Source organism: Maniola hyperantus, chromosome 2 (genome assembly GCF_902806685.2).
Source record: "Maniola hyperantus chromosome 2, iAphHyp1.2, whole genome shotgun sequence".
In the NCBI taxonomy this organism is placed as follows: Eukaryota; Metazoa; Arthropoda; class Insecta; order Lepidoptera; family Nymphalidae; genus Maniola; species Maniola hyperantus.
The window spans coordinates 16,544,058-16,561,188 of record NC_048537.1 but is presented as its reverse complement, the minus strand read 5'-3'; the positions used below and the strand labels follow the sequence as shown (position 1 = coordinate 16,561,188).

Here is a 17,131-nt window from a genome sequence, read left to right as displayed (position 1 = left end):
TTGCTGTAAAAAGAATTACCTCCTGATTTTTTTCTAAAAGCGTTATACCGAATAGACTAAAATGCGAAATTCCAACCAAAATTGAATTTCTCCGTTTTGAAAAGAAACGCTTTTGGAACGTGCACCAAACCTCTATGTTGAGTTAATAAATTGCACAGATACAACGAAGCTATTAAGCTTCGTTGTAGTAACTTTCGTGGAGTTAGTAAAATTAAACAGCACATACCTAAATGCACATACAGCAAACCGCTACGTAGGTACCTCACCTAATTTACGATTTCAAACAAATTAATGTACCTATTCCAATAGGTATTTAACTAAATGTATCGTTTACATTTTACATATAATTAATTCGAATGTTTAAGATTCAACTCGCGGTCAACTTTTACCGATTTGAAAAATAAACTGAACAATTCGTTAACGGTCCAGAAAAAAAGCGTTTTTCGCGGTCTATGGCAACGATCATCAATCATAGTTTAGAAGATTTAAAATCACTTAAAACGAAAAAATAAGAGTCCACATTGATCAGCGGAACATCGAGAAACTGACGATTTCGTGTAATTCGAGGTCTTATCGCGCAACTTTGTGTTTAGGTGGTTTAGGTTGTTTGTCAACATCTAATTAAATTTTTTAAGGCTGCTTTACCAGTTGCCACCTACGCGGATTCGTTGCGCAGGATTAAAGCCCACTTTAGCTACCTAATCTTAGCTTAGACATTTAGTCAGATCAGGCTAAAACCCTTCAAAAGCCTTATACATTATACTTAGGTTTTAGCAACCTAGAACTTGTAACTAGTGGTAGATAATTGTCAAAACTTCTAATAGGAGACAAGAATATTTTAGAGATTAGGTAGGTGCTTAGGTTTAGGTAGGTAAGTATATATTGTGTGAACATGTGATCTACGTATATCGATCGGTAACAATATTTTATAGGTCAAATCGCAATCAGACTGTTCTAATTAATTGTTTTGTGAAAGGAAGTTAAAATATTTCGGTAAACGCGTATATTACCTATATGGCGTTTCATCGAATTCATAATAATATTACTCCGGAATTGAATAATAACAAAGTTTTATGAATCCGCCCTTAGATTTTGTTTACGTCATAAAAAGTGCAAAATTGCCAAACGCTTCTACGCAATTAGTTAAACCAAATTAGCAGAAGAAACAAACAAACAGCGATTTCAAGTAAATTAATTTTATATTATTTGAATTGCTAACTTTTTGCCCCGATTTTCTATCATTCTAAGCTGTTTTTGTGATTAAATTTCTTCAGAATTGCTGAGGTTTTCACAATACCATGCTAAATTGGAATCAAGTGTTTTTATTTGGTACTTTACTACGGTGCCTGACTTCGTTAAGAGTTCAAGATGTTTTTTACTTATTTCAGGCATACTATCGCGTAATACATTGACAGAGAAAGTTGTGTTGCATAAAATGTTGTGGTAGATAATTGAAACAATAATATGATCTTGTAAGAAAAAAATACACATTAATTTTTTCTGTTTTATATTTTTATGAGCAATTCACACGGGACAACTACGGACAAACCTTATAAATATGGTTAACTTAACGTAAAACAATAAATAAATTACATATTCTATCAGCTCGTTAGTTTTTCGCCTTTTGAGGTACTAGACTGTTCAATGTAAAAGTTTTCTTTATACATTTTTTTTACGGTTTCGGGACTATGGTCACTAGCCATCGCGGCTAGCTCACGATCTAATAATCGAGATACTCTTATTGGCTCGAACCCATACTGATAATGTGGTTCCAGAAATTGCATTTTACTCGCATACGTTCCTGTCCCAAACGCAGAACTGTCAGTCGGTGCTTCCTTCACGTAATTGTATTCGTCTAATGGTGTAATTCTACTCGTAAATTTTGCAAACTTTTGTTGCGGCGGTGCAGGATAGCTGTAAGCAGGTCCCGCGATGTATTTTGCGCTTTGCTGTTTATCTGAATCATCTTTGGCGTAGTAGTTCTGCGGTTTGTGTTCGTTGTAATTGTCGTAGTACTCTTCCTTTTGCTTTTTTCTCTCAATTAGGCTCTGGGGTCTGCTCACTGAATAATCTGTATAGTAATCTTCGTTCGTTTTGTCTCTGGAGTCTTTGTAATTGGAGCGCATTTCGGCTGGGTACTCGTCACCTTCGGGCTCATATTGTCTTAATGGACTTTTTTCCTCATCAAAGTCATTATGGTATCGAGGGACGCCATAGTTTGCTGGGTTATAAATCTCTTTTTCTCTGTCTGTGTTTCTAACGGGTGCTACGTACCTTTGGAACCCATAAGCTGCGTCTTTATATGCCTGCTCAAAATCTTCCTCGCTTTCCTCTTGTTTTTTTACCATAGCTTCTATTAGTTCGTCATTAGGTTTGTACACTTCTTCTTTCTGTTGTGGAGGGTCATCCTTGATGATTATTCGGTTTGATTTTGCTTGGGGCGCGGGTGGCGAAGAATAATATGATGTAGGATAATCATAATGTACTTGTTCACTGTGTGATTCTGGATGTGACTTGTGTTTATTATTTGAACCTCGATTACTATTTTCTTCAGCGTGTATGGGAGCGTGCGGCTTTTGCGCTGGTAGTATTATAATATCTTCTTCATACTCGGGAACTATAGCTTCATATTGTTTTTTCTCCTGCTGAGGAGAGGACTTATACACAACAGGTTCTGGAGATTCTTCACGTGACTCTACATGAGCGTTTTTGGAATTTGGGTAATAAACTTCCTCTCTGGGTTCAGTTTCGATATTTTCCTTAGAGTTTTGATAGTAAGCAACCTCTCTGTCTTCAGGTTCTGGTTCTTCTCTGAAGTTTTGGTTGGGTTCGTTATATGCTTCTTCTGCTAGCTCATGCTGTGCGTTATCGTGTATTTGTTGTTGTGGTGTATGTTGTGTCTGTTGTTGGTGGTGTCCGTGGTTTTGGTGTTGTTGGTGATGTTGATGTTGTACTTCGTGGTTTTGATGTTGTTGGTGTTGTTGTGGTTCGTATTTTTGATGTTGTTGTTGTTGTTGTTGTTGTTGTTGGTGGTGGTGGTGGTGGTGGTGTTGATGTTGATGCGGTTCGTATTGTTGGTACTGTCGTGGTTCATATTGTTGATGCTGTCGTGGTTCGTAAGGTTGGTGTTGTTGATGATAGTGTGGCTGGGGCTCGTTATGTTTTTGATGTAACGAGTTGTGTGGTTGGCTTTTGTGAGGTTCATGTTGCTGATGTTGTTGGGGTCTATGTTCATGTTGTTGATGCTGGTGATGTTCGTTTTGGGGTTCATGATGCTGTAGGTCTTGTTGCGGAGATACTTCTTCCGAGTCACTTTCATTCGGATTTTCTTCAATAATTTCAACTGATTCCAAGTGTGGCGCTGAATTATAGTTTTGCTCGTTTTGTTCCTCGCTTTGCTCCTCAGGCGTAAAATGGTATATGAGATGCTTTGTTTTTTCTTTATTATCATCAAGATATGCCTGTTTCGCAGGCTCGTTCGAGTTATGCACGTAATTATAATGCACTGGCTCCTTTTGAACGTGTTTTCCATAAGAGTAAGAAACAGGTTTCATTTCAGTTTTCTTTTCATAACTTATAACGACTGGTTTTGATGTAGTTTCCTTATTATAACTAATCTTTTTTTCTGAAACAGTCTCTTTATAAGTAGGAGAGCGGTTAACCTCGTAAGAAAGTTCAGTTTCGTGGTCATTATTTACACTGGGTGTATGATTAACTTCTACCTCATCCTTAATGATCTTTGGTTTCTTTTGTTTCTTGGTCTTTTTTGTTGTCTTCTTTTTTATAGTAATTACCTTTGGGTGATCTTGCTGATCTAATTCATGTAATTTTTTATATGTGACTGAATGTATTCTTGGCAAAAAATGTTGTACTTGTGGCACTAGAGGATTATCAAAAGTCAATGGCTCTAACAGGGTCAAATCGAGGAGAGGCACAGGCGGTTTCGTAATCAGATTTACTACTGTTTTCTTGCCATTATTAAAAGAAGTAATGGTGGTTTGCTTAGGTGCATGCACTAATGGTAAGCTTTGAACAATATGTTGGTTTTCTTTGTGATCACTGGCGGAAATTTTTGGTTCCTCCTGTTTTGTTTGGGCTTTCGGTTGATTCCAAAACTGACTGTACTGAGCGTTGGCGTATACATTATTGTTTCTGGTAGATTGCTGCTGAGCGACGGGTTGTCCGTTAGCTTGTTTGGTCGCGGGTGACGCGAGAGTCCTTACGTTTTGAGCGTACACTACGGGTTGGAGGGCGCTAAATTGATTTCCGTTTTGGGGAGAAAACGCCTGAAGGTTAGCTAACCTGAAGGGAGCTCCGAAGAAGTGGGTCGCTTGTCCATATTGAGCGTTCGGGGCAGCAGCTACTAGGGGCTGGCTGAGGTGGGCCGGTAACTTCTGCAGTGGCACAAATTGTTGAGGCAATGCAGCCTTATACGCGTACGGCTGAGGCGCGTCCACGAACCTTTGCCCGTATGAGTCCTTCAAGTAATTGTTCGTGCTCTGTGCCAGTATTCTTTCTTGATTTAATGGAACATGGTTGAAATTCGGCGCAAGAAACTGTGGAACGTGGAAGGAGTAGGCCGCGTACGGGGTAGCACTGGCGTACGAGTACACACTGACGGGCACGTTGCGGTACAGCGGGGGAGCACTTTCTGCACTGACATTGTCTATAAGTCCAACACTGTTTGATGTTTGCACGGCTTTCGCTGAGGTCCCATTTAACGCTATCCAGCATAACACTGCTATTAATGCCTGGAAATAAGAAAAAAACATAATATGATCCTAGAAAATTAAAAGTTTTCTCAACAGAAGACAGAAGCCAAACGCTTGGGGTAGGATATTATGGTTCAAAATGTTAAGGCACAAAACACTTTAAATTCGATATATCCAATGGACTATATTACAACTTGTAAGTAATACTTCAGCGCTTTGAACTACCTACCTAATGAAAAGGTTAACCTTTGACTCTATATTAGATTTTTGCGAAAGTTTTCTTGGGTTATAAAAGCTCAGAAATTTTTTATTCTATAAAAAAAAGTAAAATGATACTTGGAACAATCTGAGAAAAACGGATTCTACAGTCTATGGATAAGTATTTACTTAATAAATCAATTAATTATGATTATAATTATTATTATTTAATTAAAATAATTTACCTTTCTCCCCATCATGGGTGACTTGGTGTACGGTGTGCGGGAGCGGCACTGCGCCGGCGGCGTCCCGGCCTGCACTTATATCGTTCAAGCGTCTTGTGGCGATCGACTTTTCCCGCGTTATATCATCGACTCTTGACGACTGATCAGTAAATGAACTTTATACAAAGAGAACTACCGAATTTGAACGACGTATACAAATGGACAATAGCTCAATCTAATTGTAACGATAAACTATTTATTAGCTAGCAATCGTTTTAAGACCTCTCCATTTTGATTCTAACGCAACAGGGGGTACAAAAGTTTTGTTTAATACAAATTCGTATTACCTATTACAGCAGACAATTCGGTCACGGTTGAGTTGTGCCTAGTTATACATCTACTTACCCAGTACCTAAGACCTAGATAGTAAGTAAATGATATAACAATTATTGTGTGATACCTAGGTATTATAAAGTGACTGATTTTAGGAAACACTTTGCTTTGCATAAACAAGTAGGTAGGTAGATAAATAATATAACGCCATTCCCTACAGTTTTCACTTTATTTTCATAGATCGGCGTCTTATTCGTATATATAGGTAGGCACCTCATAACAAAATTTCTTTGCTACAAGTCCCACAAATTTGCTATTGCGCTGAAACCATGTCTCATTAACATCGAAATGACGTCAGCTGACATAAAAATATACCATCAGCTCGAAACTTCAGTCTAGTGCTGACGTCACTAAAATGGCGGTCACGCGCTTCAGCAATTTGCGGGACGTATACCTCAAGGCATACTTAGGCGGATTTTATTGGGTTGTTTTGCAAAATATTTCAATTGAATACAATCAGCTTATGTAACGACCACTATTTTAATTTCACAGTGGATGTAGAGTTATTTATTAGTGTTACATAATATTAGCTTTGTTCACAACAAACCATCAGCACTTGTTATTATCGCTCGATGCAAGACAATCCTCGTTTGCATCTCCATCTGCATCATCTGCAGCATCTGGTGAGAGGCTAGTCAAGCGCGGATCCAGCGTTGTGGGCACGATGGGCATGCCCACAACCCTAAGACTTGTGACGTCATACTTTCACGGTCTATCCAGGTCGATACGCTGATCATATTGGTTATATCCAATGCCTTAATAAAATAAAATAAAACACAACTCTCCCGGTCAGCGTAGCTACCGCAGAGAGATCTTTTTCTACTCTTCGCAGAGTAAAATCTTTGTTGCTTGCCTCAATGGCACAGAAAAGATTATCCGAGCTAGCTTTCTTAAATATACACAAAGATGTGAACCTGGATAATATAAAATAAAATGCACTACCTACCTATATCGATCATGAGTGAATTTGTACTCCGACTAGCACTTGGCCGATTTTCGGGTGGCGTGCTGTACCCACAACCTTTTTTGAGCGCTGGATCCGCGCCTGAGGCTAGTTAGGTACCACCCTACCGGCAAAGCCGTGCCGCCAAGCGATTTAGCGTTCCGGTACAGTGCTGTGTAGAAACCAAAGGCGTAGGAATGGGTTTAATTAAAACTGCCATACCCCTTCTAGGTTAGCCCGCTTCCATCTGAGACTGCATCATCACTTACCACCAGGTGAGATTGCATCTCGACGCATACGAAATCATCATGCATACGAAAGATTATTTCGTAAATATGAAACCTTACCAAGACTCAAAGTTCGAGTCCCAGACGTGATTAAATTTTTTAGGGTTCCGTATCAGAAAAAAGGAACCCTTATAGGATCACTTCGCCTGTCTGTCTGTCTGTCAAGAAACTTATAGGGTACTTAGGTACTTCCCGCTGACCCGCGAGTCATGAAATTTGGCAGGTAGGGAAGTCTTTATAGCACATGCAAAGAAAAAATCCGAAAACACTAGGTATATACACTCTTTGGCTAGATCTGACAAACTAATTTACATAAAATCGAACGCGTAGCGCGATTACGGCGGCGGACGCAGCGCGCTCAAATACATTCACTGCCCAACTGTATGCTTGCTCAACTGTAACTTTACGGTAGTTAGCACTGTTTGCTTTCAACAGGTTAAACAACAAGTCCCCAATCATTTGTTGCATGCTAATTAAGTAGTTATTGTAATTTATCAAAATATGTTTCGGTTAATTAACAGGGTAGCTACCTTTAGATTAGGAAATGTTTCGTGAAACTGCGCTCTCTAACAGGCATCGGTCGAAAGGTCGCGATTTGACACCCTTTTTTATTATTAAGTAAAGTAAATATTTATGTTACAAAACAAGCATTTCCTGAAAAAATAAAATATTAAGTAAAAAATTATATCTGGGCATCATCGGCGGCTCCTACTAGGCTAGGGGACTCTTCTCAAAATGAGTAGGTACCTAAGGTGTAGGCACTGACCGTGTGCAGATTGGCAGACTTCACAAGTTGACACACCTTTGAGAACATTATAGAGCATTCTGAGACATGCAGGTTTCCTCACGATGTTGTAGGCACCATTAAAGAGAGTGATATTTAATTGCTTAATTCTTAATAATGATTTCATTTTATTTTCAATGCACATATCTACCTAACTCTGAAAAGCTGAAAGAAAATGAAAAAAATGAAAAAAATGAAAAATGAAAAAATATTTATTTACCATAGATCAATCAATTATAATATTGTGTTATGGTACCCACACTAGGTAGTCCTGTGTCGTGGGTACCTAATAGAATTAACAATAAACAATTAACCGGTAAATTGACGCTCGGTTTACTAGTCTACGTTCACTTAACTAAGGTAGGTATTTATCTAAGATTAAAAATAAGGTTACAGTACTAAGCAAGAGGTTGACAGAGGGACTCCCCGGAGGCCCGGAGTCATCATTTATGGTCCATTGTACTGATTCGACCGCAAGTCGCGACGCTCGAATTATAAGTCCCGCAAATTGCTATTGCGCTGGAACTCTCATTAACATCGAATTGACGTAATTTTGACGTCAGCCGAAAGAAAAATATACCATCAGCTCGAAACTTGTCTAGTGCTGACGTTACTAAAATGGCGGCCACACGCATTAGCAATTTGCGGGACTTATAAAAAATCAATGTTTTCCATTAATGTAGCTTTCGATTGTTTACATAGAGGTCAGCCTGTAACCCTAAGCACTTTCGCTGCGTGCTCAGCCGAGTGGCCGTGACCGAGTGAAGAAAGCTGGATGAAAGTAAGGATATCGGCTTTCGTGGACACACTTCTTCAACCAGCCGATTGATACAATCTAATGGAAGGTCGTACAGAACAGAAAAAGACAACGTTTGAGTTTTGAAATAAAAAGTACGTTTATTATTTTGCAATAGCATCGTAGTAGCTACCTATCGTAAGTCGTAACATAAAAAAGCAAATCTTACAGAGAGAACCAATTTCTTATTCTATGACCACATTATTATAGTCCCGCAAATTGCTATTGCGCTGGAACCATGTCTCGTTAACATCGAAATGACGTGATTTTGACGTCAGCCGAAATAAATATGTACTATCAGCTCGAAACTTCAGTCTAGTGCTGACGTTACTAAAATGGCGGCCACGCGCATTAGCGATTTGCGGGACTTCGACAACGTCATACATTCCAGTTATTGACATAAAACCAAACTATATTTAGGAAAACTCAATGTTATTAGAGGATGCCCGCGACTTCGTCCGCGTGGATTTAGGTTTTTAAAATTTCAGAACTTTTTGATTTTCCGGGATAAAAAGTAGCCTATGTCCTTCCCCGGGATGCAAGCTATCGCTGTACCAAATTTTGCCAAAATCAGTTGAACTGATGGGCCGTGAAAGGCTAGCAGACAGACACACTTTCGCATTTATAATGTTAGTATGGATTTCCCTATTATAAATATATATTTATTTCAAGCTGAATAAAATGCCAAACTATCCTGAACAAACAATATGGTGAATAGGTATAATATCCCAATAGTATATTGATTTTTCGGAATTTTTAGTATTGCATTCACTTGTTTCCGTATTTGTATTTACAAAAAAAAATCGGTAACTTAAAACATTAATATACATATATTCCATTCAATAAGCTCATTTTTTTATTTACTTTTCGGAGGTTTTATAACTACACATCGGCCTTTAGAATGACATTTCGGCTTTGTAGAGGGTTGTCTCTGTCACTCATACCTATATGACGTTTTGTCGGTCTCAACGACAGAGACAACGCTCTACAAATCTGCTGTCTCCTTCTAAAGGTCGATGTACATTACTTTCGGCCGTGTACTGTGTACCCTATAAATGTTAACGATTTTCACATCATAAATTTACTCATTTATTCTAGTCGAGACATTCAATAAAATAAATAACCCAAAATCATTGCTAATTTATGATTGTGTTTTTATCTATACTTCAAGGAAATTTCTAAATAAATTAGAATAATTAATAACAAAATTATTAAGAAATTTCCTTGAAGTGTAGGTAAAAACCGGCCAAGTGCGAGTCAGGCTCGCTCAACGAGGGTTCCGTACTACAGTCGTATTTTTTCGACATTTTGCACAATAATTAAAAAACTATGACACATAAAAATAAATAAAAATCTGTTTTAGAATGCACAGGTAATAAATACCCACCTTGATATAGTTATCTTACTTTGAAAATTGAAATCACTATTATTATTATTAGTTCATTTATTATTATTATTATTATTTTATTTTAAAACAAACATACATTTTTAAATAATAGATTACGAATTTCATTTCGGTGCAGCAAAAACCTGTTCGGGTTTATCCGTGCACCGGATTTTTTTGTGTGATGTAACTACAAACTCACGGTTTTCAGATTTTTCCCAGAATGTTTGTTATAAGACCTACCTACCTGCCAAATTTCATGATTCTAGGTCAACGGGAAGTACCATGTAAGTTTCTTGACAGACAGACAGACAACAAAGTGACCCTATAGGGTTCCGTTTTTCTTTTTGAGGTACCCTAAAAATTATAAAAATAGTAAAAAAGCATTGTCATATGGGCCTTTGAGGGTACTTTCGATAACTGCTGTGTTCGCTACTAGATGGCATCAACAGTTGCTTCAGTACTGAGTGAACATACATAATTATATCGAATTTCGGCACTGGTAGCAAAGCGAACCGTGGCCTATCGGTCAAGGCGTCGAGCGCAAGTCTTGCCGGTTCCGTAATTTTTGATATGTATGTATGTATTTAAAAAACAATTTTGTCTGTTTTGCTTCCACATCTTGTATCATCATTATCATCATCATCATCATCATCGACCGATAGACGTCCACTGCTGGACATAGGTCTCTTGTAGGGACTTCCACACGCCACGGTCTTAGCGCCGCCTGAATCCAGCGGCTCCCTGCGACTCGTCTGATGTCGTCCGTCCACCTAGTGGGGGGTCTTCCAACACAGCGTCTTCCGTTGCAAGGTCACCATTCCAGCACCTTGGGCCCAACGTCTATAGGTTTTACGAACTATGTGCCCTGCCCATTGCCACTTCAGCTTCGCAACCCGTTGAGCTATGTCGGTCTTGTATCATACATGTAATAAAAAATATTCTACAATCAATCAGTACAACACAATCAAACTCCTGACCTATTAAACATACGCTGAAACTTCTGGCCTTCATTTTTCAAGCCGAGCCTGGCTTTGACGCTGCTAGGTTCAGGTTCTAGCGTAGACAGCCTCCTTTCTGGCTTATTGAATACAGAAGTAAACTTTGGCTTGCCGATCGTACTTTTGTTCGGCTCAATTTCTTGGACCTCAACATGGGAGAATTTAACGGATTTGGTTGCGGGTACCAAGCCCATTTTCTCTCGGAGAGAAATGGGGGGTTTCGTTTTGATTGTGGCAAGTTTTTCTTTAATACTAACCGGCGGTTGATCAGCTCGCATGGTGCCGACAGCTATCTTCCTGACGTTATTCACGTTTGTGGTGACCGTGAATATCCTTTTGGAGAGTGGAAGGCTTTTAAGTATGCCTTCGTATTTGAGCGCGTCTTTATCGACAGGAACTGAGTCTTTCCCGACAGGCGCTGCCGCTTTCTGTGGTTGATCCTTGGCCCCGAGTCTGGAGTATATTTGTCTAGGGGCTGGTTTCTGTGGCACGGGCTTTTGGACGGCGACTGATTTCGGTTGCGCCGACTCTGAGTTGCCGAGTCGTGCGAAAACAGTCTTGTTTGTCGGTGCTGGAAGAAAACACACAATACTTAAATAATCGTTGTTTAAGTTAACCACAAGACGCGTCGCAATAGCATTTTTTAAGCGTCAATAGGACGCGTAATGCGAGGGAGCGGAACACCAGCGCAAGCACCGCACCCCGCGTTTGCTATCTGCATTAGTGCGAGTGCTACATCTGTACACAGCACACGCGCGCGTGGAACAATACCTGCGCGAGCTCGCACTCGCATCGCAGGTCAGACGCGACTATTTAACTGCCGGGAACTATATTATACCTATCGAAACATAGAGGGCGATGCGATTTCGTTGCAACAGCTTTTATTACCGAGCTATTTTTGATAGTAATAATTATTATAGATGACATTGATAGGAGTCAAGTATATATACAGGGTGTAATTAGAACGCTAGCAAAAACGAAGACAGGTGATAGTACTAATGGTTACTGATAAGATTTTCTATATTTTAAGAAGAACAGAGAGAAAGAAAGAAAAACTAACCTTCTTTAGGTATGGTGGCAGTTGATTTTGGTGGAGATCCAAAGCGAATTAAACGCGCTTTCTTGGTACTCGATTCATCAGCTGGTATCCTGTTTAAACAAAATATCATTATATTGTCATCAAATAAGGTAAACGCAGCTATCAGCGATCCATCAAAAATCTGCTAGTATCACCGACATATTACTTTATTTAAATTACTCTAATTAATATCCCCTTTGTAATTCTGGTATCTGTACGGAATTTGCATGCAGTGTTTACTTTTAAATGATTTAACATAGTTGTGCGCCATAGAAAAATCTATGTATGTATTTATTATAGTAACTAAGTTTTATGTTAAAATCGCTAGTAAACCATTCAATACCAATAAAAAATAAAATTAAAATAAATGATGAAACATTGTGTTACATTTCGTTGGCCCTCCGCTTGGGCTGCGGAGCCCGGACGGGCGACGTGTCGGGCGTCGCGCGGCGAGTGTAGTGCTCCAGTATTCTGCTCACGGCTGTTGACAAGAACATCATTTCATCATTGCCGGCTCACTACTGAGCATATGTCAGAAGGGTTTGGCCATCTTGCAAACTTGGAAAATGATTACATTTCCATACAATAGAATATATTTTTATTCAAATAAACTTTTACAAGTGCTTTTGAATCGTCAGCTAGTTTAATGTACTACTGGTTCGGAATGCCGTTGCAACCGAAAAGAACCAGCAAGCAACTCGGCGGTTGCTCTATTCTAGTGATCAATTTACAGTAGTATAGTAAATGAAGAGTAAACTAACGAGAGGGGGGCTGTGAGACAGTGGTGCGGCCGGTGACGGCAGCCACAGGCACCTTGTTGCTGGCAGCTGTGGTGTTCAATACTCTATCCCGTGCTGTACTCTCGTGCACTATCTTTGCATGCCTGAAACATCACAACAGCGCTTAGAACAGAATCTACACTAATATTGTATGTGCTGACAAAGTAAGAGCTAGCGTGCACCACCTTAAATTTCCGTACGTTTTTTCCGCAAAATCTGTGCGAAATTAATTTCGCGCCAGATTTTGATACATTTAAATTCAAATTTACGGATTTTAAAACGCACCGCAACTCGCCGCACCGTAGTGCGCGCTAGCTCTAAAGAAAAATAACAAACAAAAAATCTAATAACACAAACCAGAAAATGAAGTAATAAAGATCTGAAACTGAAATTGCAACCTTTAGAAGTACAGTGGAAACTCGATTAACCAGACTAATTGTTGTCGTTAGGGATTCAGATAATCGAAAATCCGGATAATCGAATGTATGAAGAAAATCGGGTTTTATGCATATTATGTAGTTCACCATAGTATTATTTTCAATTCTCAAAGTAAGATAACTATACGAAGTGGGATATCATATGAAAGTGCTTTGCCTGTACATTCTAAAACAGGTATTTATTGATTTATTTATTGTACAAAATGGTCGAAAAAATACCCGAGTATGGAACCCTCCGTGCGCGAGTCTGACTCGCACTTGGCCGAACAATTTTCGGTTGGTAGTCCGGATAATCAAGTTTCTACTGTACATCAAAATGCTTTTTTAACTTGACTTTATAAAATTCAACAATGTTTCTATTTCTTTGGAGGGAAGAATGCAAGAATGTATCCTTATAAATTGTTTTTACCCAACCCAGGACTAAATACCCAGTCTCCTTGATCCACAACTGAATGAACTAGCTAGTAGACCAAGGCAATAACTTACCGTAATATAGCTATGATATCCCCCATCCTTGTGATGCCCATGTCTCGGAGGTACTCCTTGTTTAGGTCAAGCAGCATATCATTCTGAATTCTGTTCTCCGTGAAAGTAAGGGCGTAGGTCGCCGACACATCCGACGGTATGCCTGCCGCCGTGAAGAAATTCACCCACACACCTACAAATTACATCATTAGCTATAAAAACTTTGCTAGTTTAATCATTCATACTTATTATAGTAGAAAGATGAAAAACGTTAACTATTAGACACAATGTCATCTTGTCGTCGTACCCTGATGGAGGTAGAAGTACTGGTCGGCCAAATCTTCGGTGGTTGGATGTGGTGGTTAATCCAAGACACCAACAAAGATATGGACACCAAAAAGCTAGGAATAAAGAGCTAATGGTAAGACAGCTGATGGAAGAATCTTGTGGAGCAGGTCCGATCATCATGATGAAATAACAGTTACTAAGGATGTTTGATTGAGTTTGATATAAATTATCCGAGATTTTAGGCTGAAAAATCAAGGTTATTTTGGCATGTTTGCTCGTTTCAGTACTCACCAGTCATATTCGGATCCAATTTATGTGGGCCGGACATTTATATGACAAATATTTTACTTTTAAGCGAGATAAATAGGATTTCGGATCAAATTACATTTGAAAAATACAATTTATTTGCGTTATTTAGGGTAAGGGGTAAATGTCTGTTTACTCTGTGGCGTAATCACAGAACAATAACATTGTCACAGACCAATGGTAGTCTTCCTCTTTTTTTTCTGGTCGGTGCCACAGATAAAATCTCAAAATCACAGACCAACCAATAACATACAGTGCGACAAGGCGACAAGGCTAGGCGCGTAGATCATAGAATAATAGGTAGATGTAAGTACTGTGTAACCGCGTATGAAATAGCGATAGCACGACGTAACGATGAATAACACGACAATTATTACTTGAAAAATTGATTTTTATGTGAAAACAAGTAAATAACTCATGAGAAATACAATTACGCCACGAATTCTCAAAGTTTGTTTTGCAACTTCTTGTATGTAAGTTGTATGTATTCTTGAAAAAAATCAGTTACACGATAAGGGACAAAAAAAAGGTTAGCTGCGTCTCTGTTTATCACATAAGTAACTTTATCTGTGCTCTCTTTTTAGTGCGAATGAGAAAGCAAACGTTCCTGCATCTACCTTTATTACTCTATCTACGACTAGGCATTTCTGTCCGGTGGTGGTCCGGTGTTTTCATACTCTGTGGCCATCATTTGAGGAGCTTGACAAATAAATGTCAATGTTTGAATTTTTCAGAGTGTGTTTTTCATATTTTGTATATTCGGAAATCGGAACAATTATTCGGAACAGATCCTTCGGCTTGTTCTTTTATTTTTCATTACAAGTAAAACATTGATGTTAAAATCTAGTAATATAATAAGGACTTTCTCATCATTAGTATATCATTGCCCTAATAATAACCAATTCATAAAAGGTATGGTATCCTCATCGATATATCCTATTTTAAGTATTCACTTACCGGCGCGCTTTGTCGCAGTTTACGTAATTTTATTTTTTTACAGTTACATCCTTAAAAAGTTGTGTCCGAAACATGTCTTCTGGAAGTAATATACCTCTCGTTGACATAGATCCAACAGGCGTGTTCAAATATATATTATTGAATGTGTATGACAAAAAGAAAGATGAAGCGAAACCACAGATGGTAATTCTGAGAGGCTACAAACGGTCTGATTATCATTCTGATATTTTTGATGAAGTATGATCATTGTTTTGTTACAATAATTACTGCATGGGTAAAAAAAAGATCTAAGACACAGCCTTTCTTCTCATTTTGCTTTGTGGCTTTTGTTCATAAAGTTGTCCATGAAACTATACAGAATGCTATGGCAATGTATTTTGCAACTGTTTTCAGACTGCTAAGAGTGTACTAGCTATGTCTGCCAACAGTTTGCCTGCTTATATTATTAAAATAGCAAAGGCAGTTTCTGTATAAAATTACACACAAATTGAAATACATCACTGAGTATCTAATATTATTTTTAGCTCACAGCCCTATCAGCTGTACAGTGCAGCTGATAGGGCAGTGAGCTTTTTTATGTTTTAGTGACTTTAGTTTCCTTAGTCTTAGCTAAAAATAACATTAGATACTCAGTGATGTATTGCAATTTTGTGTGTAATTTTATATAGAAACTGCCTTTGCTATTTTAATAATATAAATATGACAATTATTTTGTCTACTAATCTGCTTAAAATATTAACTTTACACATTGTGGTGTGTATGGAAGGTAGTGGGGTTCCATGGAATGTGGAGAAAATCTAAAAAAAGGCCCATGTCCAACAGTGCATACAGGCTGATGGAATGGTGTAGATATTTATTTATTAGACCTAATAATATGTTTAAAATATGAATCAACAACAAAAGCTGTAATAGCCTTATGGGTAGGACATCCACCTTCTAATCGGAGGTCGGGGGTTTGATCCCAGGCATGCACCTCCAACTTTTCAGTGTTATGAGCGTTTTAAATAATTAAATATCACTTGCTTTAACTGAAGGAAAACATCGGGAGGAAACCGGCTGACAGTTCTCCATAATGTTCTCAGAGGTGTGAAGTCTACCAATTTGCACATGGCCAGCATGGTAGACTATGGCCAAACTCTACTCACTCCCCACACAGGAGACCCATGCTCTGCAGTGTGCCGGCGATGGGTTGATCATGATGATCATGATGTTTTAAACTAATTTTTTTAGGTCCAGGCAAAACTTTCACCATTTGATTGTGAACCATTAGGAGGAGGTAGAATATCTCATGATCCTGACAGCAAAAAAATTCATATTTATGGTTATTCACAAGGTTATGGTAAAGCGGACCACGAAGTAGCAGCTAAACTGGTCAAAGATGCTTATCCTGGATACACTATAACAATCAGTGATGAAGGGTACTGAATTATTTTAAAAAGTATTTTTCTCTGTATATAAATTAATATTTATCTTGATTGTCTGCTTAGAAAATACCTAAATGTTTGAAATAGCATTTTTACATTTTTAATAAATTTTCTGATTGCAGTGAACAAGTTTGCCCTTGTGAAACTTAATGAAAGTTATGAATATTGCATGTTATAAATTATATTATCATTATTTTTTTGTTTTTATGTATTAAAATTTAAAATAAACACAAAATAGAACATCCATTTATTATTTTTTAGGGTCCCAAAGAGTGCCAACGCGACTATTACTGAGCTTTTGCTGTCCGTCAGTCTGTTAGCAGGCTGTATCTCATAATAGGTCGAGAGTTCAAATTTTCAGATTTTTTTTATTCAGATATAAGTTAGCCCTTGACTGCAAGGAACGCTAAATCGCTTGGCGGCACGGCTTTGCCGGTAGGGTGGTAACTAGCCACGGCCGAAGCCTCCCACCAGACCAGACCAGATGTTTAGAAAATATTGTTCCAAACCCCTGCCGGGAATCGAACCCGTGACCACCCACTAACAAGACCACTGCGCCAGGGAGGACGACAAGCGCTCCCAAGTTAAGGTTGGCAAACACCGATTAATGCAAGCCAAACACTGTGTCAAAGTATTTTGTGGCGTTTGCCGATGCTTGCCGCATGCGTCTGGTGA

The 17,131-nt window shown here is 38.5% G+C and overlaps 3 protein-coding genes across 3 annotated transcripts; 1 reads left to right on the top strand and 2 right to left on the bottom strand.

The window, feature by feature from the left end:
- Nucleotides 1–1,501: 1,501 nt before the first annotated feature.
- On the bottom strand, nucleotides 1,502–5,216 carry LOC117990473 (probable serine/threonine-protein kinase yakA). The gene is made up of 2 exons (XM_069504679.1): nucleotides 5,156–5,216; nucleotides 1,502–4,751 (listed from the first exon to the last, which is right to left on the bottom strand). The coding sequence occupies exons 1-2, from the start codon at nucleotides 5,168–5,170 to the stop codon at nucleotides 1,602–1,604; spliced, it is 3,165 nt and encodes a 1,054-aa protein (XP_069360780.1). The 5' UTR covers nucleotides 5,171–5,216; the 3' UTR covers nucleotides 1,502–1,601.
- A 4,835-nt stretch (nucleotides 5,217–10,051) lies between these two features.
- Nucleotides 10,052–14,206, bottom strand: LOC117988109 (uncharacterized protein C19orf47). The gene is made up of 6 exons (XM_034975216.2): nucleotides 14,061–14,206; nucleotides 13,503–13,674; nucleotides 12,562–12,683; nucleotides 12,188–12,281; nucleotides 11,783–11,871; nucleotides 10,052–11,293 (listed from the first exon to the last, which is right to left on the bottom strand). Exons 1-6 carry the CDS (start codon nucleotides 14,095–14,097, stop codon nucleotides 10,689–10,691), a joined length of 1,119 nt encoding a protein of 372 aa, XP_034831107.1. The 5' UTR covers nucleotides 14,098–14,206; the 3' UTR covers nucleotides 10,052–10,688.
- Nucleotides 14,207–14,776: 570 nt separating this feature from the next.
- On the top strand, nucleotides 14,777–16,696 carry LOC117988171 (14 kDa phosphohistidine phosphatase-like). The gene is made up of 3 exons (XM_034975291.2): nucleotides 14,777–14,987; nucleotides 15,076–15,269; nucleotides 16,263–16,696. The coding sequence occupies exons 1-3, from the start codon at nucleotides 14,909–14,911 to the stop codon at nucleotides 16,455–16,457; spliced, it is 468 nt and encodes a 155-aa protein (XP_034831182.1). The 5' UTR covers nucleotides 14,777–14,908; the 3' UTR covers nucleotides 16,458–16,696.
- The last annotated feature ends 435 nt before the right edge of the window (nucleotides 16,697–17,131 follow it).